Source organism: Callorhinus ursinus, unplaced genomic scaffold (genome assembly GCF_003265705.2).
Source record: "Callorhinus ursinus isolate GAN/ISIS: 27379988/994484 unplaced genomic scaffold, GSC_fseal_2.0 scaffold1, whole genome shotgun sequence".
Classification (NCBI taxonomy): Eukaryota; Metazoa; Chordata; class Mammalia; order Carnivora; family Otariidae; genus Callorhinus; species Callorhinus ursinus.
This window is the reverse complement of record NW_027397063.1, coordinates 129445525-129473187: the sequence shown is the minus strand read 5'-3', so window position 1 is coordinate 129473187 and position 27663 is coordinate 129445525. Positions and strand designations below refer to the sequence as shown.

General features: G+C 40.8%; 1 protein-coding gene across 16 annotated transcripts in view; it reads left to right on the top strand.

Moving 5' to 3' along the window:
• Positions 1–27663, top strand: part of THRB (thyroid hormone receptor beta) — a 371178-nt gene that overhangs the window by 290005 nt on the left and 53510 nt on the right. For all 16 annotated transcript variants that reach the window (XM_073900899.1, XM_073900893.1, XM_073900904.1 and 13 more), the window contains one exon: positions 9260–9520. In XM_073900899.1, the coding sequence (XP_073757000.1) occupies positions 9260–9520 (261 nt within the window). The remainder of the gene's footprint in view (positions 1–9259; positions 9521–27663) is intronic.

The window sequence follows — 27663 nt, the reverse complement described above, 5'->3', positions numbered from 1 at the left end:
CGAAAGACAAAACCATATAGCAATGGAAGGCAGCCCATCTGAACAAAGAGGCCAATTTTGCCAGACTTTGCCTACAAGAAGATATTCCTGAGGATGCATTTCATGTAACCAAAGGCTGAGCAAGGACCTCAGTAGATCCTCATTTATAAAGTTTCAGGAGTGAATTAGCAGATGAGTACACCCTGATTGGAAGATTTGAGCACATTTCATGGACCTCAGTATTCCATCCATTCATTCATTCTATACACGCATAAATACAATGCTAACAAAGCTTTCTTTTTAAATTTTCAAATAAAATGCAAATAAAAGGTCATCATTTTCTTCTCAAATCCGAGAGTCTAGTTTCCTTAGAGTCCTCTGCTCCAGATCTTGAAATATCCTTAGACACATAGCACTGGGAAAGGAGAGGAAGTGAAGGAGAAAAGTTTTGGGGAAACAGTCTGGGGACCAAGAGAAGATCATGAGAAATAGCACTTAGCTGAGCAGGAAAAGGATAGAACAAGCACAAAGGGGAGAAGAATTCTTTCACCATTTCCTGTTTCCCACCGAGCTGTGGATGAGCAGGAGGGAGCCGTGGAGAGTGGCTGAGTTTAATTCAGTGCCACGCAAGGTAATGAGCATTCATTAATGTGCCCAGCCTCGTGCTGCCTGCTGGGGCACAAAGCAAACAAGCCACGGTCCCAACTACCAAGGAGCTCATTGATCTAAAGAGGTGAATTAATAATTACATACACTGTAACCCCTTCTAAATAGAAACAGGAATCTGATAAATTCCCTCCATGCTTATTTCCTCATTGGTTAAAATGACGGACACAATACCCATCTCTTGGTATTGGAATGCAAGTTAGATAATGTATGAGAAATGCTTAGGATGCTACCTGGCACATAGTAGGTGCTCAGTTAATAGTACTTTTTATTTATGGTGCCGAGTCCGTAGGCTCGCACATAGTAAGTGCTTAGAAATTTTAGCTGTCATTATTAGTGTTCCTATTATTATGCCCATAAAGTACCTTGTGCATAATAATAAATATGGTTTCCTTCCTTTCTCATCCTCCTTAGTCACAATTCCTATAGAATTGTGAATTCCTGTACAATTGGAATCCTGGAAGGCTGCTCCCCAGCTGTGACCCACGGCCCCTGTGCCCCACAATGACCAGAACATTCCACTCCATTTTGCAGGCTTAAGTTGTGGAGAATACCGAAGTCGTAGCTGGTCACAGTGTCAAGGGCCATCCGGTGCTTCATATTGGGAATGCTAACATACATCAATAAGATATCAGAAGCAACGTGTGATTACACATTATTATAACAAATAATAAATATTTTTCAAAGCAAGAGGAACTCACCACTGACTAGAATAAAGGCAGCTGTGTGGCTAGAACCCAAGCTGAGCCGGACGCAGGGAGGGGGTGGTTCATAATGTTTGTGTGGATTGAGAGAAGGAGGGAGCATGAGAATGGATCCTCCAGGTTCCTTCCCACCCACTGAGAATTGTGGATTTGCTCTGTGCAGTTATCAGTGTAAAAGAGGAGGGCAACACTTCAAGAACTTACTATATTTCTGTTCAGTGGTAGACCTTGTGTATGTCAGCACATGTAATCTTAACACCAATGCTGTGAGGGATTTTCACTCTAGTTTACTCATGAGACTCAGCAGTCATGTAACCCTTCCCTCACAATTCTTGAAAGTAGTAATAGTGAATTTCCTTTAAAAATAGTCAATAGTTTAACTTTTCTCTAATTTTGGAGAAATCTCCCTCCCTTGACCAAATATTCCAAATTCACAAGTCTCATGGCTTCCACTAAGCAAGTGCTGCCCCAAAGGCCTTCATAACTACAAGTGGCAAGCCAGGCTCTGTAGCCTGGGCCACTCTTGGAGATTTCCAGGCCAGGCAAAGCCGCCCTAGAGTATCCCAGGGCACTGGCAAGCAAGCCAGCAGCCTGCTCTCTGGGGCCTGGCCCACCCATCCCAGATGACGAGGATATATTGCTATGTCAGAGGGCCTGAAAGGGTGGCATTGAGACACTCACAGCCATACTCTGGTGTCCCATGTGAAGCTCTTGTCTGGGCAGCAGACAACAAGCCACACCTGTGGTTTAGGCAAAGGGTTTCATGGGAGAAAAATGCCAGAGTAAAAACGGTGGGTTTACCCAGTCCAAAGACTAGGACGAATAGAGCCATCTAACTGCCCCTCCTGCCTTCTCTGGGCACAGAACACATCTCAGGTCATGCTGCAGCATCTGGTTATGGCCAAGCCCCCTTTGTTGCAAAACGTTGAGGCAAACCAGTTCTGGCAGACTGGGTCTCGTGTAGAGCACATTATTGCTCAGTGCAGAGAAATTCCTAGATAGATAAAAGTCCATGTGTGCTCTGTTTAGCTTCCAGAGTATTCTGACCTGTCTATATTATGTTCAGTTGTTTCCAAGTAATATTTATTCAGGTCCTCTCATGTTAAGGCACTGTGCTTGGAGCTGTGAGAACTGAGAGATGGATAAGTTGATCAGAGTCCAATAGAGGGGGGAGAAAAGTGTGGAAACCATCGACATAATACAAGGAAAATGTGGTGAGTTCTTGCCGTACAGAGGAGATGGAAACAAGTATTATAGATATTCAGGAGGGAGATCCAGAGAGGTAAGAGCAATTTGCCCAAAGTCACACAGCTGATAAATGCCAAAGCCAGAATTTGAACCCTGACAAGCAGAGCCCAGATTCTTATCCTCTCCTGCCTCTAAAAAGCAAAACAGTTTTCATTTTCTCCTGCGGTTTTGAGAAGATAATACTAGTAGTAGAAAATCTTCGTTGAATTGGTTTTCATAGTTTTGAGTCTTCCTTACGACTTACCAGTGGCTTTTAGATAAGAAAACAGGCATAGAGTCTGTACCTGGGAAACAGTTTTCTCTTTGCAAAGTTACCGGATTATTGGGAGATAATCAATAATGAGGGCATGATGCTAGGCACTGTGTCACAGAAAGGAAAAAAAGAAAGAAAGAAAGAAAGAGAGAGAGAGAGAGAGAGAGAGAGAGAGAGAGAGAGAAAGAAAGAGAAAGAAAGAAAGAAAGAAAGAAAGAAAGAAAGAAAGAAAGAAAGAAAGAAAGAAAAAGAAAGAAAGAAAAGGAAGGAAAAAAGGAAAAAGAAAGAAAAAACATGTATGTAAATGGTTAGATCATGAGGTATGGAGTAGAACATGGGTGGAGAGAGATACATGGAAAGTGTTAATGGATGTTCAGAGGGTGGATGGATGGTTCAAGAAAACCTAAACAGTCATCTTGGCCTTGAAGGTGGTGGAGAAGGGGTGAAATCCCATGAGCAACATTATGTTGCCACTTTACACATGAAGAGAAAGGAGGCTTAGAAAAAGGAAGTGATTTTCAAAATTAGACCCTTCAGCCGTTACATGGAAGAGTAGGACTCAGATTTCCAACCCAGCCCTCTCCTCTCTCCACTGAAACAGAGCCGCCTCCAGGGCGGTACAGGGATCCCACCCCTTACTTTTACTTTTGATTATCTTCCTTGAGAAATGCAACCCCGATATGTTCCATAAAAGGGAAAATCCAACCTCCAGGTAAAAGGGGATGTGGGGTTGGAGCCCGGTAATTGTTCCTGGTACATCAAGAGGAGGTGAGGAAGTATTTGGAAAGGGCACCCCAAGCTTAGGGAGGAGCTTCTGCAAAGACACTGGTGGGAATGAGTCCACGTTAGAAGAAGCCCTTGCGGCCAGAGGACAGAAAACAAGGGGCTGAGCCACAGGAGAGAGGCTCGGTGGGATGGACTAGGGATAAATCCCTTGGAGCGTTTCGGGCTGCAGTAAAGCCTTAGGACCTCATTCCAATATTGATGGAAGTCATCAGAAGGTTGTAAGCACCAGAGAGACATGTTCTGAAATGTACTTTTAAAGCTCACTCTGGCTACTCTATGAACAATGGGTTGTAGGTGGCTCAGAGTGAAAGCCAGCAGACCAGTTACAAATATAAATGAGAAAATTGAATGGGACAATAAACATAGTTGATAAAGAACTTCCAAAGAACTGATAAAAATGATACCTATTAATAGGCTAATGGCTACTCATCAAACTAAAGCAAATAATGATAATATATCTGTTAACAGCACGAAAGGTATGAAAGAGTAGATGAAGTGTTTTCTCTGAATTTCAGGTTCCTAGTAAATCAAGCAGTGTCTCACTACGGACTTCCCTGGATGTTCATGAAGATGAATAAAAGTGTCTAGTTCAGGATTTGGCCCTTAGTGAATGCTCAGCCAAGCATTAGTCTCCTCTTCTGCATGACTCCACAAATAAAAATCAATTGATATGTACATAGTCTGAGAATTTGGTGAAGCTAAAACTTATGGGCCTGAATAAAAAATTAGAATGGAAATTAGAGACATCATGCTAATAGCCTGAGCTATCCAATGATAATTCTACACACTCTCTGGGCTTGCAAAGCATATCATATACACATCCCCCTAATACAGAGTATGGTTTGGGGTCTCAATGCCTAAAACTAATGGCCTTTAATGCAAACTAAACACTCCTATAATGAGTGCCATGAAATCCCAGCTCACTCAGCTGACCCTCTCTGACCACTTGGTCATAAGCCTATTTCCTTTGCTTTAGTGCATTTCTAAGGTATCAGCTCACTTTTGTGTCCTGAAATACTTGAATATTTTCATATAATTCTCCCTTTTTTGATGGACAGACTTCTTTTCTATCATATTTAATGTAATTTCCAGAGATAGGTTGTTCATAGTTATGTTAATGAGATTTAGGTTTGTTTCTTTTTGCAAAATAACTTTGTAGACCAGCGTTGTGTCATTCAAAGCCAAAAGAATTATAATCATCTAACAAAAATTCAATCATTCGATTCTAAACTCTCTTGAGAAACAGGCCAGGATGTGTCTAGTTATTTTAGTAACAGTTCACATGTTCCTATCTAGTTATTACCTTTAATTTTGTTATTAATTTGCATCATAACTGACAAATTGGTTAATTGTCTTGATGCCTAGAATTATGAAGTATCAAAAGCCAGGTATTAGCTGGGATTCATTAAAGAGCAAAGATTCATACTTCATGCGAATAACACGATCATTTGTAGAATCCTCCTTTTAAAAAAAAATGTATCTCTACTACTGTGCACATTGTGTCCCAGATAATGCCCAGGACAACAAACTTTTTAGGTGAACACTTATTTACATCCATACCCTCGATCTATAAGAGAACATGCAATTAATATCTGACATTTTTATTGAAATAGAGTTGACACACAATGTTATGTTAGTTCAGGTGTCCAACATAGTGATCTGACAAATCTACATTTTCTGCTCTGCTCACCACAAGTGTAGCTACCATCTGTCACCACACAGCGCTACTACAATACCATCAACTATATTCCCTGTGCTGGACCTTCATCCCCATGGCTTATTCATTCCATAACTGGAAGCCTGTACCTCCCACTCCCCTTCACCCATTTTACCCACCCCACATCGTCCTCTCCTCTGGCAACCATCAGTTTGCTCTCTCTGATTTATTTCACTTAGCATAATATCCTCTAGGTCCATTTATGTTGCTGCAAATAGCAAGATCTCATCCTTTTTTATGGCTGTGTAATATTCGTGTGTGTGTGTGTGTGTGTGTGTGTGTGTGTGTGTATACACACCACTTCTTTATTCATTCATCTCTCGATGAACACTTAGGTTGCTTCCATATCTTGGCTATTGTAAGTAATATATTGTACTTATATCTTTTCTAATAAGTGTGTTTTCTTTGGGTAAGTACCCAGTAGTAGAATTACTGGATCATATGACAATTCTGTTTTTCAGTTTCTTGAGGAACCTCCATTCTGTTTCCCATAGTGGCTGCACCAATTTACATTTCCACCAGCAGCGCACCTTTCCCACCTTTTTCTCCACATCCTCACCAACACCTGTTGTTTCTTGTGTTTTTTATTCTAGCCATTCTGACAGGTGTGAGGGGTTAGCTCATTGTGGTTTTGATTTTCATTTCCCTGATGATGAGTGATGTTGAGCATCTCTTCATAATATCTGACTTTTAAATCTTCACACAGTTGATCCCAAAACATTGATGAATTGTTTAATTATAAAGTAACTTTACTTCAAGGCTGTGTAAAACAATAGAGCCTAAGAAGGACTCTGCACCCTTATCTGAAACCTGCCAGTAATTTGTTTTCCCACCTTCAATTTTCTTAACCCTGTGGATCTCAAACTCTCTTGGGAATCAGAATTATCTGGAGAACTTAGTAAATATACAAATGCCCTGGGCCCATCCCACTTCTATAGGCCTGGTCTCTGTGTTCTTTAGTAATACCCCAGGTAATTGTCACTCACCAAAGTTTGGGAATCACTGGCTTAATCTTTTAAGATTTCAATCTCTTTACAAAGACATACTTCATTGGTTTGAGTTTGGGGAGAACCAAGGGATACAAGCATTAGACAAAGAAATATCAGGATACCCCTGAAAACCAGTACTGCCAAGTAAACACATGTAGAGGTAACTTACACTTCTCACCAACAACAGCATCCTCCGGAGGCAGAATTTAAGGGGCTCAGTATAGTGGGTATCTTATCCCTCCTTGGGAATCGAATAGGAATTGTATGTGTCTCCCTCTTCTTGGAAGGATAAGAATCAAGAATCCTCTTTAAATAAAATCCGCCTGAGCTTTCCCATGACCCAGCCAAGACTTCTCAGTCCCTGGGTTTCCCAGCAGTGCCCCAACCAATAAACCTACCAATCAGGCGGCTGAATATCATTATCATGAATGGAATTACAGACCGTAATTACGAGCCTGTAAATGCCTCCTGTGGATTAAGCCCTTTCCCCCAAACCATCTCAACTTCTTTTCTTAGGAAAATGGAAAGAAATCCTATCCCTTGCCTCACCCCAAACATAACCTCCCTTGCTTAGAAGAAATACCTGCTCTTACTGGCTCAGGGGACATGCTGAGCAAGCTTTAATAGGCTGTGCTTTAAGGAGGAATGTCCCCTTGGGTGGAGTCCCTTTCAGCATCTCTCATCCAAGCATGGCCACGAGCTTCTTTCGCTGGAGAGAAGTGACTATCCACTTTGGGGATATTTCTTAATTTCTGCTTGATCAAGGAAGTTAATACCAAATTTTAAGAATTTCTGCAGAAAAAATCAAATGTTGGAGGCTTTACAAAATAGTGTGATAACTTTCACATTAAAATGGAGCTTTACAGGATACAATTTACCGAGGATTTAGAGAGTCCCCGAAAATAAAGAAGACATCATAGAAACATGCCTGGGTCAGAAGGCTTTTCATATCTGTGGAAATAAAATGAATACTCTTTAGGCCCAGAGTTAACTCTTGCATTCAGTAGCTTTATATTTAGCTCATAAAAACCTCAAACCCTCAATGGATAATAAACTTGAATGGATTCTACATAGATATGTTTAATTTGAAATGCAACACAATCTCCCAAGATTTTAATCTGTTGTTTTCTTTTAATGGATAGGGAGAATAGGTGCCTATAATTGCACCAGGAGCTGGCTATGGTTGAATCCAGAGTTTCTGATTCACCAGGCAGTGAATAATGTCATATAATAATGTAGAGAAAGAACTCATGACCTCACACAATGCCTAGCTTACCCATTTGCATAGGGTGAATTTTCAGGGCTCTTCTCTGAATAAGATCAAATGTTATTTCCCAGAGCTGTCACATTATAGAATTTTTTTGCATGGATTTATTGCTTACTGGCCATGTTATTTCAAGGCACAGCATTTCCATTTACTGTGACAAAGAAATCATGGGTTGATTATTACTTGGTAGTCATTGTTCACAGTCCTCTCGTGGAGTAGAAAGGGAATGTATATGTATTAGAATTTCCACCTAGTGACCTGAAGACTCAAGGCAAAGGGCAGCCTCCAAAGTGACTGAGAGTAGATCACGTTTTTAGAGAAACCATCCTAACCGACAACTGAAGACAATTAGTCATTAACAGACAGAGCTTATGAAAACCTAAAGCATTTTGAGCCCTTGCATTACATAATTTAAAAGTCATTTTAAGTGTTGGAAAGGCAGCTTAAAATTCCCAATACTATGCACAGATCAGGATGGACTTGTCTCTCTAATATGGGTATCTTTGCTCCTTTGGTAATTTCAGCAGAAAGGAAAATTCACACATAAATGATAGTCTTTCAATCACTGTATATGATCACTTTAAAAGTAGAACTCTATTTATATTGTATATTTCTCATTTTGACAGACAGGAGCCTAAGCATTTCTAGAAATATGGATGACCAGATGGATTATGTTTTTTAATGCATATGCATATACAAATATATACATTAGCCTGCTCATTTTTGCTACCTTATATCCATGTACAGTAAAGATATTCAAGGAGGTAAAATTTGCCACCGGGGAAGGTTAGTGTAAGAAAGTTTACATTATATTATTGCATTATATTATATTATTCCATTTCTTCCCATTTTCTAAAGGGTAGATCTTCAATTCCCTATAAATTAAATAGGGAAAAAAACCACAATATACATAAATAATTCATTGCCTATACCTCAACCAAAGAGATTCAGGGCTTATCACTCTATCATTAGGGCTGTTAATCTGCTCCCGCCACCCCCCACTAAAGGACTATCTGCTTTCCTTTATTGGATCTCATTGTCAATTTGGAACTACATTGAAACTGTTTACAAATTTCTATCTGAAGATCCAGTCTCTTTGTCTTGGGCCATTGGGAGTAGAAGGTTGTAGGGAGGACTGAGTTGTCACTCCCAGAGGAACCACGTGAGCATGTCCCACTTAAGTAACAGGGTGCCCCTCAGGTCAGCCTGTGATAAAACCCAAGTCAAACAAGGCTGAATCCTGGATGTTTTATGTCCTAAGGATCTGAAAAGTGTTCATGGCCAGCCCTGACCCTCAAGACCTCAAACGATCATCTAAGCAGTCACATAAATTGGTGTAAACTTGCTCTTGGGCCATTGCTGTGGAATCCTGGCTGGTGAAAATACAGCCTTTCCATTGGAGGAACTAATGTCTTTCTAGGCACTAAAAATAAGGGGGAATGTGTTGATTACTCCGACAGGCAATCCAACTGTGGTGGCTAAATGCCCAAGGCTGACAAATTCTGTATCTTATCACTGCCGTCAAGGGGAGGTGCATGTGAATACTGTCAGCCCCAAAGAATTGAGAAACAACGTGCCTTCCAAAACTGCAACTCAACAAAATCTTGACAATGCCAACAGCTCTTCATCTCGTGTTTTTCAACCCTCCAGAAAATGGCCTTCCAGCCTGGGACAAACCAAAGCACTGTCCAGACCGAGAACACGACTGGAAGCTAGTAGGAATGTCTGAAGCCTGCCTCCATAGGAAGAGCCATGCGGAGAGGCGCAACTCATTGAAAAATGAACAGCCGTCACCACATCTCATCCAGACCACTTGGACTAGCTCGATATTCCATCTGGACCATGACGATGTGAACGATCAGAGTGTCCCAAGTGCCCAGACCTTCCAAACAGAAGAAAAGAAATGTAAAGGTAACCCAATTTTTATTAGACCATAATATCATGTTTCCACAAGTGAAAAAGAGCTCTGTTGTCACTGTGTGCTCAGCTCCATTTATTCCAATGTATGGTATCCATGTGTTTTCCCCAACTGTTCTGTTGCAAGGTTTCTTTATCCCCCATCCTCTTTTAAACATAAATAAATGAGTCCCAAAGGAAAGCAGTTAATTTCAGTTGCATGTTGCGTTGGACACTTGGGGAAAAGACATTTTTATTTCTCTAATTAGCAGAAGGGTTGTTAGTTTTGGCTTTAACTCTGTTTTTGCATCTGAGTAGAAACAGACATTGCTATCATTCTGTAGCTACTTGTGTGTGTGTGTGTGTGTGTGTGTGTGTGTGTGTGTGTGTGTGTACATCTCCTTTCCCAATTGTGCCAGTAGCTAATGGGATTTCAAAGACTACCTTTAACCCAAATAGACAATTCACGCTCAAAAGAGAGGTTTTAAGTTGTTTTCTTTTACTCATTAAATCCTTGTGTCATCTTCCTGAAAGGCAAGATTATGGTGTTAGGAGGTTGTCACCTCATAAAAAAAGTGTTAAACTGGCCTAAGTTCCTGATTGCATTAGATTTAACTGGTCTTTACCTCAGGGTGCCTCACCCGACAGATGTCTTTGTGCTGATCGCGTTATTGTCTTAGGGCTCCCCAAAATGTTTGCTTTGTAAATTCATTGTATTTTTAAATGTCCACGTTCATGTGACTTTCCCTTGTTTTGCAATTTAGCATGGAGGGAAAATAAGGTCTTTTTGGTTCTTCTTGAAGGATTTTGACTCATGATAAAGTTTTAAATTGTGTATTTGGAAATCTGGCAATCACCCACCAAGATATATTAATGAAAGTTTGTAAAGCCTCCTACGTATGAGCCATGAGAGACTTTTGCATACTGTTCTAACTCAAACATAAGCACATGATTATATTTATCCTGTCAAAAAAGCGCTGTTTCTTTAACTTTTCTGAAAACACATCAAAAGCTCCTTGGAACTACCAGTTGACCCAAGAAGTTGAGTGTGTAGATCATTTCTGTTGAAAAGAGAATTATCTAAAAATAATAAAATAGTGGCATGAGCTTTGATTTGAGTGCAGTCAAAACTATACGTGTTCTTTTTGGGAAGATTTGTGTTTAAACTACCTCTCACCTTTAGTATTTGGGAGATTTGAGAAACTGAAAAGGATACTGAGAAAAAGAACAAAATAAGTTTGTTTAAAGAGTCAGCATATGAGACAAGTGTGTGTGTGTGTGTGTGTGTGCGTGTGTGTGTGTGTGCAGATTTCTTTGAGATATAATTGAGATTTAGTCTTAGAATTTGTAACCAGATTGTATCTTCAGATTTTATGAGCTGGCATCAAAACCATGTCAGTCCTTGGCTAACAGTGAAACACCAACATGAAACTGTAGTGTCCCCATGATCTAAGAAATTCACAAACTAAATTTGATTCATTCACAGCTGGCACCCATGTTCACTCATTCATTCGTTCATTCATTCATTCATTCATTCATAGGATCCATCTATGCCTCTATCACTTACAAGAAATCTTGGCCTTGGGTACTCAAACTTCCTAATACAGTGTACTTCTTTTGTTGTTATACCTTAAAAGCAAAAGGAAACAGTCTCTATTTGGATCCAAGACCCTAACTGTAGTGCAGTGGTTAAAACCACAGATTTGGGCTAGAATTCTAGCCCTTCCAGTCTGTCCTTGAGCAAACTTATATGATCATTGATGGAATTAAATAAGATAATGTATTTAAGCATGCATTTAATATAGTACCTCTCCTAAGGGCTCTCTAAACAGCAGCTATCATTATTACTGTGATCAGTATTATTAGCTATGCATCATTAAGTCACATAAATTCCTTGTGCTGCACTGTGTGCCTGGTAAGGAATGGAGAAGGAGAAGAAGCCAGGTGAGTATTGGCTAGGGCATGATGTTTCGGGGTGGATTCGAGTTGATAATCCATTTTGCATTCATTCAGTTCTCCTTTGCTAAAAGAGAACTGTTTAATAAGAAAATATAATTAAATTATTACATTAAAGTCCTTCCTCAAGATTCTCATATTAAAAGGAAAACAACTAGGGAAAACTCTCCGGTAGTTTCTAGAGTAACCAGCAGGGTTCATCTTGGCATGAACGTGAGGCAATGGCTTGGTTCAGCATGAAAATGCCACGGGAAAGCCTATGTTGTCATGGCCCATGAATTTGATAAACTAAATCTTACTCATTCACAATGGACACCTGTATTTAGTGAGGCACCAGGGAGGCCAGAGAAATAACCTGATTAGTCACTTTGTTCCTTTTGGAGTTGGTTCTTCTCCATCTTCTCTGCTTGTCTGCCACCTGCATAAAATCACCGTGTGGAGAGCTCTGTTTGGATGCCCCTTTACGCTGGGCATGTATTTCCTGGCTATCTCTGTGCAGCCCCCAGGCATGCTTGATATCTCAGTCCCGGCCTACCATTCCATGCATTCATCCCATCGGTGTTCATTAAGTGCATACCCTGTATAGGACATTACCCTTGATGTCTGAGCATGAAGCAATCGCATCGAGGCCAAAAGTACATCCAACTAGCCCCATTCCAAGGAGCCCAAATTGACTTGATAAGAACTAAATGGCCCTGAAGGATACAAAAAGTTAAGGATCTGCAGTACAAGAGCCAAAAGAACAGATTGCCTGCTAGAATTTCCACAGTAAGCCCATCGCTCAGGTCAGCCATACAGCTGGTGCAGATCAGTGCACCTCGACGTGTGGTTGGTGAGTGGGTACCCTCCTACAAATTGTTATTATTCCTCTCTATGGATGCAAATACAGAAACTAAGAGTGAGCTTTAGAAACTTTTATAGCAATGTGGCAAATTAGTGCTGACATTCAAATACATGATCAGTGGACTCACCTCACTGAACAGGGTCTGGACCAGTCAGGAATTGTCAAACTCGCCTGGTGAGTCATGCATGGCTAGAGCTAGGTAAAAGTCTTGTGCAAAAGAACCGTGTGCTGCACTATAATGGACCAGATATACTTTTAAATGGTCCTTCAGTTCAAATAATTTGAGAATCACTGATCCGTGCATTATAGAATTCTTGATGTTTTTTTCTTTTGGCTTATTTTTGGTACATAGTTAATGTTTTGGTTTTCAGTTTGGGTCTGAATACTGCTTTCATTTTAATCTGCATATAACTGCACTTCTCTCTGCTACAGTCACTCTAAGGAAATTAACTGGTAACACATTTAACTGGAATGAGAGCTCTGGAGACTTAACATTCTGCCACAGCCCACAGTTCCAATCTGCTTGAGTACCAGAGGCAAGTGACCCAACCAGCAGCAAGTGACCCAAGCCACCCTTCTATCTCCACACTACACCTTCCCTGGAATCTTTGTCACAGTTTGAACTGATTGCTCAGCCACGAGGACCACATCCTACTGCTCCCCACCTCCTTCTCTCCCAGAGTCTTGAGATGATATATTTATTTGGTGGTGCTCAAAGTGCACCCACCAGTGGCACTAGCGGCATCGGGAACTTGTTAGAAATGCCGAATCTGGGGCTGCACCCCAGACCGCTGAATTGGAAGCTTTGGAAAGGGGCCAAGAATCTGTGTTTTTTAACCAGCCCTCTGCGTGATTCTTAAAAACCTGAATATCAGAAAATGCTTGCGAATACAGACACTTCAGCTCTTAGTATAAGAAAGGGCCTGCCACCTAGTGGACACTCAGGGAATGTGCATTTTTCTTCCCCTCCCTGACTGCACCTGGAGAGCCACCTAAGTCCCCGTTCTTAACTGGGCTTCCTTAGGCCCGGTTTATCTTACTTGCCAAATGGATGTTCTGTTTTAATCACTCTGCCTGCTAACACATCCCTCTGGGACTTGAGCCTTTCAGAGAATCCCAGTCTGTTTGGCTGGGGCCCTGATCCTCTTCTAAGTACTTACGAGGCTCCTTCATGCAGACCTCTCATGACTTCCTGAACTTCTCTTCAGAACCCCAAGGTCCCACCAGTTCCACAAGGATGGGTCCTAGTTAGATGCAGGCACCCCTGTAGCTGGATCTAGCAGGGTCTGGACCCAAACAGTCAGACCTCTGTACTTAGATGTTTGTGCTCAATGTCAATCAGGTACCTTCTTGGTACCCTGGAACCCAGAGTAGGAGAAAAAAGGCAGGGACTGACCCACCTCCCTGACTGCATCAGAAAAAGGTGGGCAGCAATCCAGTGAGCTCACAGAATTTTCTCTGTTGGTCAGTTCTGTGTTTAATATCAAGAGAACTGAGTCTTAGATCCGAGGAAGGCAAGGAGAAAAAAAAAAGTCAAAATAATTTTACTAACAAGTTATTTTCTCTCATTATAAAAGCCTTCCATGTTCATGTACAAAACTGAGAATTTCCCAGAAGTTCAACAAAAATAATTTTTAGAAATCATTTGTATTTCCATCCTCCAAAGACAAGCAGTGTTAAAATCTTTATTATATTTGTCTTTTTTCTGTGCATATCTGTTTTTTACAAACTTGGAATCACACGAGACATAACATTTTTTAACCAGCTTTTAATGCTTAACGACGTATCATGAACATTTTCCTTTCTCATTAAGTATTCTTTTGAATTCTGACTTTTATTGGCTATAAATTATCCTTGCTTATAGATATACCGTAATTTATTAAGCCAGTCCCCAAGATTTAGACAAGTTAAAGTAATTTTTAAAACAGTATCTTATGTCAGCAAAGGGGCAGACTATTAACTCATGCTCTTCATAAGGAGGAAAAAAATTAATCAAATCAATGATGACAATTTTAAATGATATATAATTCTCATTTACCAAAATAACAAAGTGTTCCAAAAATGACAGATGTAAAGCCAAGTCATTGTGTGCATTATAATCCTTCAAGTTAGACATTCACATTTTCAGCGGGTGATCGCTATCTTTGTCCTTAAGTAAAATACAAGGACATCTTCAGGTAAAGGAGTATTTTAGAAGGTGGGGGATTAAAAAGCTTGAGCCCTTCCACTAGTACGACCATCTGCTCCAACCATCTCCGCTCTCCACTCTGCGGGGACTCACCACAGATCAGGGAGCGCGGCCCCAGCTGAGAGCGCCAGTGGGATTCATATACCTCAAGGGCACTTTAGGAGCTGTAGCCATCAACATGAGACTAAGTGCTCCCCAGCAGCTTCTGGTAGATGCAAGAGAGCTGTGATTTGATACTTCAAAGGCAGGAAAGAGCACCCCATAAGCAGACTAGGACAGACAGAAATACAGGGCAAGAAAAGAAGGGAAAGCTCTCAGCTGGAGTGGAGGGGAGGAAAAAACTGGAAACAGGGCAAAGGCAAAGGAGGCAAACATCAGAAATTCAAGGTTCCCGCATCCAACTTCAGTTCTCACTGAGATATAGCATGGAGCGGGGGATGGACCACAGGCTTCTATCTGGCAGTTTCTATCACAACCTAAAATGCAGATATGCTTTGACCCAGCTGTCCCTCTTACAATACTCTCTTCCATAGAAATACTCACAGGGAAGAAGAGCTGTGTTCACGTATTTTCTTTGCACCTTTTTGTTCCTGAAAAATTAATAACACTCAAAATGTCCATCCATAGGGGAATGTTCAAATACACCATGGCATATCTAAAGTATCCACTAGAAAAATAAACAGGTTCTTAAAAAGGGATTTTTTTTTTTAGGAATACCGAATAGAGAAGCCACCATGCATTAAGTATAGCGGGATCACATTTACAGGATTTTTTATAAATCTATTTCTATTTATCTATCTATCTATTTATTTATTTGAGAGAGAGAGCGCACAAGTTGGGGCAGGAAGCCCGATGATGCAAGGGATCCCGACTGAGCCACCCGGGCACCCCTCCCATTTATAGTTTTAAAAATCTGTATCACTGTGTGTGCACAAATGTGCATAGACAAAAGGCCCTGGATACACATCAACCCGAAACACCAGGTAGCTTAAAAGGGGAAGAGTAGAGCAAAGGAGGATGCTAATACTAACTCCATATACAACTGCGTGCAAGATTTTTGTACAATAAGAATGCATTAATGAATACCTTGTGCGGGTTTCTTTAAAAGTTAAGCTCATATGCTTTATGGTCAGACAGACTCAGGTGGACTTCTTGCTCTTAAATATACCAACTCAGGGCATGTTTTTTTAGCCTCTCTGACCCTCAGTCCCCTTCATTTTAAATGGGGTCATAATTTCTGGCTTTCAAATTTGTTGTAAAGATGACAGGTCGTGCGTGTAAAACACCCAGCATAGTGCCTGGCACTTAGTAGAGACGGCATGATAACTGTTCTTAGAACAGAAACATTCTCTCAGCCTCTGGCTCCCCTTCTCCAGTGTTTGTCGCCCTTTCTGACCTTGAAATACATTGACAACCATATACACATAAATGAAGAGAAGCAGAACAAAACATCACATACACAGCTATAGGAGGGGCATAAACAATGGAAAGAAGAGTCCACAGCAACAACCAGGATATTTTTCAAACCCTGTCGATAATGAAAGTTTTAAATAAGAAACCCAGAAAAGCATGAAGGAGCTGAACTGGACTTTGAACTCTGGCTCCGACACTAGAGCTCTTGCTCATTATACTTTCTCATGGCACAGAGAAGCAAGGAAATTCCAGGCACCCCAAGGAAGGAATCTAAGCCACAGGGACAACATGGGTCTACGCTCAGAGGAAGGTGCAGGGCAGTGAGACCTGGCGTGAGAGGAGCCGTGGGCTTCAGCAAATGCCTCGTCATAAAGTCCAAGGTCAAATTCTGGCCCTGCTCCTACCAGCCACTGAGCCTCGAGCAAGTCTCTTAGGCTGTCTGGGCCTCGGTTTCCTCATCTGTAAAATGGGAATCCTCTCTCACAGAATTGTGGAATTCTATGTGTATTATTTTTATAATGAAGCTTAGAAAGATGAGAAGCAGACTGGATGTTAGGGATGTAGACGGCCCATGTGAGAATGACCACTAAGGAGATATTGACAGGATTGAAGTTTCTAAAGCTGGGAACATTACGGACGCAGGGGGAACAGATAGAGTAGCCAAATCCCTGATGCTTCCAACAGGTAGCATCAGACAAAATAGGGTACAGTGTGGCTGGTTAACTTGTAGAACCTGGCACTGAAGTTGAAAAAGTACTGTTGGGAGAGTCAGCCTTACAAAGACATCATAGGTGACCACTGGAATGCAAAGCCTTTCCCTTCCCCAGGTATTTCCCACAGGTTGTCCTGAATTCTCTGTGGTCTTTCCAAATGCAAACCTCCCAGCTGGGTATCTTATCAAGTCGCTAGCGTCTCCAAGCGGATGAGTTGGGTCAAATTCCTTTCTCCCTTGACAGGGTCCAGTAATGCCAGTGGGAGGAATGGAATGGAAGGAGCCGTGAAGGAGTGAGACTAGCAGGGAGTGGATGGAGAGAGAGAGAGAGAGAGCGAGCGAGAGAGAGAATAAGGGACCGGACTGCCAGGGGCCACTGTGCGTGCTGTCAGGTTGTGCGCTGGGCAGTAGGAGTGGCGTTTACCCACAGTGAAGTCTGTGACGCAGCGCTCTAAAGACAAAAGTCACCTTGCCAAGAAAAGACACTGAACATAGATGTTCCAGTCAGATTTGGACATGTTGATCTGGGGCCATCAAAATATTCCAGGATTGATAATACTATAATGTAGAACAAAATCTGCTAAAAGAGAATTTGAATGTTCTCACCAAAGATATATACATATGTATGTATATATTGTATATGTTTATATATACAATATTATATACATTTATATATAATTTTATATATACATAATATCTGAGGTGATGGATGTGTTAATTACCCAGATGGGAGAAATCCTGTCACAACGTATGTGTACATCAAATCACCACAACGTACACTTTAAATATCTTACAATTTTATTTGTCAATTATACCTCAGTAAAGCTGGGGGGGAAGTGTTTCAAGAATCCTCAAATTACATAGCTGGCCTGCCACGTTAAATCTTAGGAATGTTCCCTAGCACTTGGTAGGCGCATAGGGAATATGGAGAACAGAAGACCATGGTTTGGCTCTTAGGTCTGACATTTAGCAGGTTTTTAACCTTGGATAAATCATTAATTCTCTCCAGCAAAGAATGTATTCAGAAATTAATCGTCCATAAAGAAACCAAGGACATTAATCTATAATTCCATTTTAAAGTACCTCTCTAATACAATAACCATATTTCCCCTGATGGGAAACAGGACAAAATAGATTAAATTAGTACTAACCCCGAAAACCTGAACTGTGATTATCAGAAAAACATAGCAGCACCAGGATTAATTGAGCAATCAGTTGCTTTTCACCGTCCCTCTCAGTGGTGGACAGCTTCCCCCAGGAACAGAAGACTTCGGGCTATGAAGATGCCCATTCTCAATTCCCCAGTAAGTCTGGGCTTCTAGAACCCCTGTCAGCTTCGGGAAACATATGCATGCTCCACAATAAGCCTATTCCTCTGAAAGTGTTAGTGACCAGTATATCCTTACCTCTCCAGGGCAGAAGCTTTGGGTCTGAGTAACCCTGGAGATGTAGAGACTCCACACCAAGGGTAGCCTGCACAGTAGTGACATTGCAGGGACGACCTGGGTGGCTCAGTCTGTTAGGCATCTGCCTTTGGCTCAGGTCATGATCCTGGGGTCCTGGGATTGAGTTCTGCATCGGGCTCCTTGCTCAGCAGGGAACCTTCTTCTCCCTCTGTCTACCACTCCCCTGCTTGTGTGCTCTCTCTCTCTCTCTGACAAATAAATAAATAAAAATCTTTTTAAAAAATAGTAACATTGAAGACAAAATAGGCAAGTACACTGGGAAGCCATTTCACTTGTATGTATGACCTATATTGACACAGAGATGGTTTCTCTCTGTAGTTTACTACATAGCTGATGTTAATATGAGCTATATTTAGAGATCAGTTTGTCAGGTTCTGGACCAATTCGGCCACCTTGACTTGAACTGAAATAAATATGATCCACCTTCTCTATCCACACTGCAAAAATACCAGAAACCTAAGATCAACTGAGCTTTGGAAATGAGAGTAAAAAATCCTCCATGGTCCAAAGCCGTCCTCCATGGCATTGATCTGATACAGAATTATTATCTTCGGCAAACCTCTATCCCCATGATATTTGCCAGTATTGACTTATACAAGGGACTTGACTCTATTAAACTTCACTGCCTCTTAAAACATAGAACTGTCTTGCATATATGACTATTTAATTCAATTGTCTATGCTGTGAAGTTACTTGGCATTTGAGTTTGAATACTGTGTGTGGGTTGATGGTCTACTAGTCTAGATGGCAGTACTTGGTGAGTAGCAAATTTTACCCCCAAATATCCATAGTTACCCAATAACGTGCAGTTTATACAAGCCATACTGTCATAAAGCCCAGCCTCAGACCTAATGAAAAGATACTTATTTCGCTCTTTGTTTGCCTAGATCTGGAAAGAACTTCTTATAATAAGCCTAAGATATAAAACTAAAGGTCAAAAATGTGTAAGTAAAAGAAGTTCCTGCCCTTTAAGGGAAAAAAATGCATGTTAATTTTTGCAGGAGTTTCAACTGAATGGTTTCCAAGGAAACAGGTATCTGCAATGGGCTCATCCCATTTAATATTTACGGCCAAACATGTGGAATAGTGCTTTCTTATTATCCCTTCCTGGTTACACATGATATGTTCATTCTTAACTTTCCTTTGAAGTGATCATTCTGAGTCTTATTTCTTCCCCAAACAATGGAAACAAATGTTCATTCTATGATTAAAGAAGAAGAAGAAGGAGGAGGAGGAGGAGGAGAAGAAGAAGAAGAAGAAGAAGAAGAAGAAGAAGAAGAAGAAGAAGAAGAAGCAGCAGCAGCAGCAGCAGAAGAAGTTTTACAATATCAAGAATATAAGCCTGGTGATCACCACTAAAAAGGAAAAAAACATAACACTAAATCAATCTGACACATTTTTCCTAGATGAATGGAGGGGGTTTGATTTTGTTTGTTGTTTTATTGCAAATTTGCTTACCTTTTTAGCTGGTTCCTGCTTTTAAGAGTTGAACTGGAAAAACGAAATTGGTAGAAAAGGACCATCTTCAAGTTTGAGCTGTGTGTTTTCTTGGAAGATCTGTTAAGGCAAACCTACAAATTCCATTTTATATGTGATTTTAAAGTACTCTCCGCTTTACTGGAATACTACAGAGAACTCCCACGTGCCCTTCATCTGGAATCACCAGTTATTAACACTTTGCCACATTTGCCTTATCACAGTGCGTGTGTGAATGTACGTCTGCATCTGTTTGTATATATAGGTTATTCTTTTTCAGAATCATGTAAGAGTCGGTCGCAGACATCATAACCCCTTGAACTCTAAATACGTTGGAGTGTCCCCTAAAGTCAAAGAAATTCTCTTACAAAACCATGGTACAGTTCTCAAAATCAGGAAGTTTAACATTGACGCCTACTATTATCTCATCTACAGACTTTATGAAAATTTCACAAACCATCTCCATGAGGGGAGGTAGAGGCTGAGAAAGGATTGTCCATGGAGGCTTTCATGGGTGTCATCGCTCCTGGACAGGGCTGGTCCAGGCCACCACTACATGTTCTTTATGTCAGTTCTGTTTCTGGTCCAGGACCCAGGCCAGGATTATGTATTTCATGTAGCTTTTGCTTCTCTCTCATCTGCTTTAATCTGTAATGGGGTGTCACGACCTTTCTCTTTTTCATGACATTGACATGTCTGAAGATTGCAGGCCTGTGATTTTGTAGAGCGTCCCTCAGTTTGGGTGTGACTGATTTTTCCTCATGATAAGAATCAGATTATGTATTTTTGGCAAAAATGCTAAAAAAAATTGTTGTACCCCATGATGTTTGTTCCTATAAATTTTAAGTGTATGATTCAGAAATGGTTTGCAAACTTCCAAACTGCCTACATGTTCGTGTGAGAAGTTTTCTATCTTTATTGATGAGCTTGTTCATTATCTCACAGGGTTAGAAGAAAGTGTATTTTCTAGAAGCCCACCTATTAAGCATCCATTCAACAGTCTAAGGATGAATGTCTCGAAGTCAAAGTTATTTGTTTCTCTGTCACCTATGAGATTTTTCAAGGCTGGAACGACAGTATGATACCTCCCTGGGGGACACCTTTTTTTGCAGTAGGGACAGAAAGCAGATTCTCTGCAGTCTGAAGACCTCTGAGTATAACACATAGATGCTGCCTCTTTATTCATTTCTCATGTTTTAACTGGACCTTCCTTTCTTTCCGCAATCCAATCCTATTAAATGACAAAACAATTAAGATTGGAATGTACCTTCAGTTAATCTTGATACCTACTATGTATCTTTCTAGATTATTTTGACATTTGAAATAAAATGAGGAACTTCAATTCACCATTTCTAGATGTGGTTTCAGGGTACCGACATGAAGTCAATCCAGTTTTTGGAAACTCCTTTACCAATCCTCTTTTATTCACCTCTTCCATGAAGGCCCCATTCAAATATCACTTCTCTATGCTTGTTTCTCCTTTCCCCCTCAGAATGAGTGGTTTCTTTCCTCATGCTGTCATGAAATGTTACTATACCAGAGCACCTATTGGGTGCTACCTGATCTTACTACAGCCTCGGAACATGCCTGTGTAATTCACCGGAGGTTGAGATCACCTTGATTTATACCAAAAACGTTCTTAAGTGTATTTTGTGCGCTCCGTGCTGCACTGTATGTTGATTGAAGTTCAATGAGCCTGCTTCCAGCACGGGGTTTCCAAATAGACATGTTGGACGAACTTTGGGTCTAGACTTGAAATGCGCGACGACTCTGTTGATGACCAAGCATTAATGAAAATTCTATCGGCTGACTGACATTTGTCCTAGAGAAGAATAATAAAGAATTTGACCTATGCTGTTTCGGAAACAGTAAAATTCCACTTCACTCCATATTCACTTAACACATGAAGTGTTTGGTGTGTCAGATACTGTCTTCTGCTTGTTGATACGTCTTTTTAGTTGGGTTGCAAATTTCAGAGGAAGGCCCTGTCTTCCTCTTGTAGGTGGTACTGATATGTAAACGACATGAACTTTTAAATTTTTTTATTTTGATAATCAGTTTTAATTAGCTCAAGCTATTTGTAAACCCACATCTATTTTCATGAAGCTTTATTAAGATATAATTTAAGATATAATTCACATACCATAAAATCCCTCTGTTTTCAGTGTACAGTTCCATAATTGTTAGTGTATTTACAGAGTTTTGCAATCATCACCACAATCTTATTTTAGAACATTTCCATCATCCCGAAGAAACTTGCAGCTGACTTACAGTGACTCTTCCTTTCTGTACCCAATCCCTGGCAACCACTCATCTACTTTCTGTCCCGACAGATGGGCCTTTACTGCACCGTACAAAAATGGAATCACACAACAGGACTGGGATCTTTCTCTTGGCATATTGCTTTTGAGGTTCATCTACATTGTAGCATGTAGCATTACTTCGTTTGAACTTTTTACCTTTCATTTTTCTTCATAGCATTTTTAAGTATTGGTGTAAGAATGGAGCCTTTAATGAACAAAGAATAAATCTTTTGAAAACGACATCAATTGTGGCAGAGCCTCGATTTTGCACTAGTTGTTCTTAAAGGTGAAAAAGCAAAGTATAATGCAGATGACTCAATCATTCATTCATTATTCCTATTATTAGGGAAATTTGTTTTAAAATTAATCTCTGACATGTTATTCTGGAATAAAGAAAGTACACTATAGCTGTTAAATGTCAAAACCGTTCCACTCAAACAACCACTCAACTTTTCAAATCAAGTCCATCAGTGTGAATTACAATGAAATAATCATCTTGACACATTAAACTAAGTCGAAATGGATCTACTTGCTTTCATTAATTAAAGAGTACATAAAATGAGGGGCTATCTGATATTCATGCAAAGCATAAATGATATTCATAAAAACGTAAAATATTGAAGAGGTTTTTTCCTAGAGGTAGAGGTAAATATATATAAATAAATAAAGAGGCATTAAATTAAGCTCATCTTTGGAAAAACAGATAAATCATTACAGCGACCTTGAATCTGTGTTGAAACCTATAAATAATTTTCTCTTAGAAAAGTAGCGTGGGGAAATGGGACAAGCAAGTTCTGGAATAGCAAATCAAGAGCCAAAATCTCTATACTAACTTCTTCCCTTGGCAGTTACATAAGGTTGAGAAAACCAACCCCTCAGTTTCCACTCTGTAAAATGAATGGAAATATCTTCACCACCCGGGGTATTGTTTGGTTATGAAGATAACACGCAATAGACCTCATCATTATTATTTAGCCAGTGTTCAAATTAAAGTCACATCGAACTGAAACTTTATTGGATGTTTTCTAGACTATGATGCAAACTTCCTCAGACTATATTAGCCATTAAAGGTTTGCTTTTGAATCAAATGTCCATTCATGGAAAAGAGCAAACATTCCCCTGTTGGCTTAGAAAAGAGAGGAATTCAATGCTGATAACATTGGTCTACAATTTATTTCAGAAGCCTTACTTCTCTTTCAACCCACCAGCCATAAGGAGGCTTGTCTGTATTCACTTCTGTACACATACATGTTTCATTTGGTCTAGACCCTGGTTCTCAAACATTAGCCTGCATCAGAATCCCTGGGAGGGCATGTCCCCACATATGCTGCTGACCTCACCCTGCTGAGTCTGATTCAGTGGGTCTGGGGTGCAGCTGGAGAATTTGCATTTATAAGAAGTTCCAGGAGATGCAAATGCTGCTGGCTCAGGAACGACACTTTTAGAGCCACTGACCTAAGGCTTGCGGAGTCTATTTTACAGTCTTTGTGGAACTACAAAGGGCTGTTTGCTTTAACCCACTCAATTCTATAAGTTGGCATATTTCATCTAGTTGAAAGCTATTGTAACAGGGTCTGTGGTATCTTTTGCACAATTGTGCCAGGACAGCCGGTCCACCTTAATAGAGTAAAACACGACCTCCAGACCTTAGGCCTGGAAAGAGTGTCCAAGTTGAGGAAGTCACCAGGACTGCACTGTGAGAACCTCCTTCTCCTTGGACAGCTCTCATCAGTTCAGTTACTGGAGCTGCTCCCAACAACTTGGGCCCCAGGAGCTTCTTGTTCCCACTTCAGTGTTCTCAGGGCCCTTTCTTTCCCAGTGCACCCAGATCACAGTCCATTCCCTGTATGCCAGTAAACCATGTTGTCACACTTTCAAGCACATTTTTTGTAAACGTGCATTCTGCTTGGTGATGGATTGCAAACAAAAGCCTCCCCTCAGTATCCTTTCATAGAGCTGTAACAGGCTGACACTATCAAAAAGCTTTTGCCAAATACTAAAGGAGAAAAAAGCAAATTAGAAACGAAGTCAGAGTACAAGTTGTTTGAAAAGAGGAGGGCTTTGTGTTTCTATTCCTACCAAACAGACGCAGTCACAGAACCCAAAGGCCCCAATCTTGTGTGGTGATCACCCAGGATTTGCACTACCTTGTGTCTGGCCTGCCTCTTCTGGCCAGAGCTTTCCTCCTTGGTAAAGGCCAAAACCAGGACACTCCCCTCGGCAATTTCCCAGGCTCCTCCTCTCAGTCCCTGGTGTGTAATCTGAGAAAAACACCACTCTTCCAGGGGATCTATCCCTACAAATGGCCTTCCCTCCAGCAATAGCGTCATAGAACAGAATTCTGTGTTTCTGAAAGTATGTTTCATGGAACACTTGTAACAGATTCTATGATCAGATGTGTTTGGGAAATGCTGAGTCACGTGAGGTCATGCAGTTTGACACTTTTCATCTGAAATTCTCTCAGAGAGGGATACACAATGCATACTTCCCAAACTCATTTGACCACAGAACCTCTTTTTATTGCCTTTTCCTTCAAAGCGTCTCTTGAGACTGGTATTGTGGACCACTTTGGAAACATCATCTGAATGTTAATTCAGTGCCACGGTGCCCACCTAATGAGCATCACACAATCAAAATAATCAAGGGGAGAGTGACTCGTGCTAATTAATGCACCTGGGACTGAGGAAGTAAAAAGTCCCAAAATGGTCTGAGTTGTCCATGATCCCACGGACTCAAGGTTTTATATCAGTTCTTAAGGAGGGGCGTCAAATCCCAGGCCTGGGGTAAGTCCCCTGAATTCCCTCCCTTCCTCTAAGGCAGTACATATCTTGGAGGAAGAACCAATGAACTTACTTCTAGGTTGGAGGTAAATAGTGAGGGAAAGTAAGGAGTGAGGGGGCGACAAGGCTTTGTGCTTAAACCCCCAGGTGGATGGTGGTACCTAGATGAGAAGACTGCAGGAGGAACAGGTCTCAGAAAGAATGAAGTTGGAGATGCCTATTGGTGTGCCAATGGACATGTCAAGTTGACAGCTGGACAGCAGATTCTGGTTGTAGAGGAGACATCTGGGATGGAGACATAACATTGAGGTGTCATTTACCTATTTGTTGAAAGCCATTAGAGTGGATGAGATCACCTACAACAGACGCCGCAAACTTCTTCTCTAAAATGCCACATACTAAATATTTTCAGCAAGCCATACAGTCTCCGCTACGATTACTCAACTCTGCCGTTGTAACACGGAGTAGATACAGAAGCAGCCATAGACGATATGTAAATGAATGAGCATGACTGTATTTCAATAAAACTTTATTTACAAAGCAGGTAGTGGCCCATGTTTGGTCTGTCAGCCAAAGCTTGCTGACTCTTAACCTAGAGTGGAAATGTATACTCAAAAAAGAAAGTCCAAGACAGAGCCTAAGGCACTTCAATAATGACAATTATTATACTTACATAATTATATCCACTTACTATGCCAGTCACTGTTCTAAATGCTTTACTTATACTGACTTCATCTTCACAATAACTGATGAGGTGGGTACCATTATCACTATTTTACAAAAGAGAAAACAGTTACCTAAGTGAAAAAGTTTATTTCTCTCTCTTGAGAAAAAAAAATCAAAAGTGCAGGGGCTCCTGGGTGGCTCAGTCAGTTAAGCATCTGCCTTCAGCTCAGGTCATGATCCCAGGGGCCTGGGATCGAGCCCCACATCGGGCTCAGGAAGCCTGCTTCTCCCTCTCCCACTCCCCCTGCTTGTGTTCCCTCTCTCGCTGTGTCTCTCTCTGTCAAATAAATAAATAAAATCTTTTTTTTTTTTAAGTGCAGAGGTTCACAGTCTAGACTAGTATGGCAGTTCTGTGGCAGTTCTAGGTTCAGCAACCTAGGTTCCTTCCAGCTTATTCTTCTGCCATCTAGAGTACAGCAGTTATTCTAATGGGCCAAAATGGTGGCTGGAGCTCTAGCCATCATATCCACATTCCAGCAGCTAGAAGAAGGAACAAAGAAGAAGCAAATGGTGTGCATCAGTTGTTTTTTTAAGTCTTGTAGAAACCGCCTTACAACATTTCTTCTGCTACATCTCATTGGCCAGAAGTTTTTCACACAGACACATCTAGGTGCAAGGGAGACTGGGAAACAGAAGTCTCTTCCCAAAGGCTATTGCACAACTAAAATTTAGACATTCTATTACTAAAGCAGAAAGAAAGAGAAGTTATTAGAGTAGAAGCTAGCATAAACATTTCATGTTTATTAATTATCTTTCCTTATGTGCCTTCTTGCAAGTATCATTGATAACACTCTCCCCAAGACATTTCTGCTCAGCAGTCTCATATCTCTGGCTTCCACTGTTGAAGTCCTGTGTACTCTTCAAAAGCCAACTCGCAGGTCCCCTCTTCCATGACGCTATGCCCAACTCGCTAGGCAGATTCTTCCGGCATTCCCATGCCACATCACACTTCCTTGGATTTAGTTCTTTCCTGGTCTCTCTCCTTGGCCTGTCCCCTCTGCATAACCAGACAACTCAAGGACAGCTGAAATTAGGCCGAGGTGTGGAGGGTGAATTTTTAAGAACTAAGGGAAATACGCAGCAAAACTGCAAATGAAGAAAAAGTTAAGTATGGGGGACACCCATGGCATGGTAAAGGGGCCATGCTTGGGGACCCAGTAGAACAGCAGTTCTCAAATTTGGCTGCCTGTGGAAATAACCTGAGGAACTTTAAAAAAAACCTTGATGCTCACGTTTTACCCCATCCTGATTAAATCAGAATTTCTGAGTGTGACACCTAGGCATCGACATTTTTTAAAGTGCATGGGTGAGGCCAATGTGTGGCCTTATTTAAGAAACAACACAGCTGAAAACAGAGGAAAAGACACTGAAAGGAGCTGTTTTCCTCCTCCAGAGACCTTGAGGGTTTGTTGTTCACCTACGAGGTTTTCCAAGCAATATCATTAGTCTTATCCTTTTAGATTATTTCCTTCCAGCCGAAGACAGAGATGTATTTACATAAGAAATTATTATTGATTGGAACACTTCTAATGAGAATTATTAAAGCCCTCCCAAGTTTATTTCAGGCAGTTTGATGCACTATGGGTCAAATAACTCTCAAGCTTCCCCTTAAGGTAACTAAATTAGAGTAGTCAGCCAGGGAAATAAGAAAACAATCTTACCGAAGCTCACCTCATTTGTGACACATAATACGTTTAAATTGCTTTATCGACTTTACAGAGAAGCATGCCAGATCGATCATGAGTGACAGCACTGTGATTGCTTTTATCAGGGTATGAGGGGCCATATTTCAAACTCAGTGTGAGTGTTGGACTCCATTTTCAGCTCACAGTAATGAGAGCTTTGTGCACTTGCTACATGTAAAGAGCATCCCCCATTCTTGGAACAAGAAGGAGTGCATTCCAGAAAAGTTTTGTACTGTTTTCTCCAAAAGATAAAAAGTTAGGGAGGGAGCTCTCTTAAATAGGCTTTGATACTTCTTTTTTCCTGTTCAAAGATTTCTGAGGGAATGCAGGATTGTTTTAATTCCGTGACTCTCGGGTCTTCCACGTGTTTTGTAAAAATTGAAGAAAAACGGTTTTGGAGTCGTTCTTTCCCTTTTCGCTGCAGTATGTATATCCAGTTCTGGGGCAGAATTTAACGCTCTGATTTTCCAAGCACATTTGGAGATTTCTGGAAGTTGTTTCTAAGTATTCCTTTGGCATGAAAGTTGAGACTCTGGCTTTGGTTGATATTGTTACTGGTGAAAAGCAAGAAATTGCTTGGATCTGTGCCTTCGATGAAATAGAAAGGGA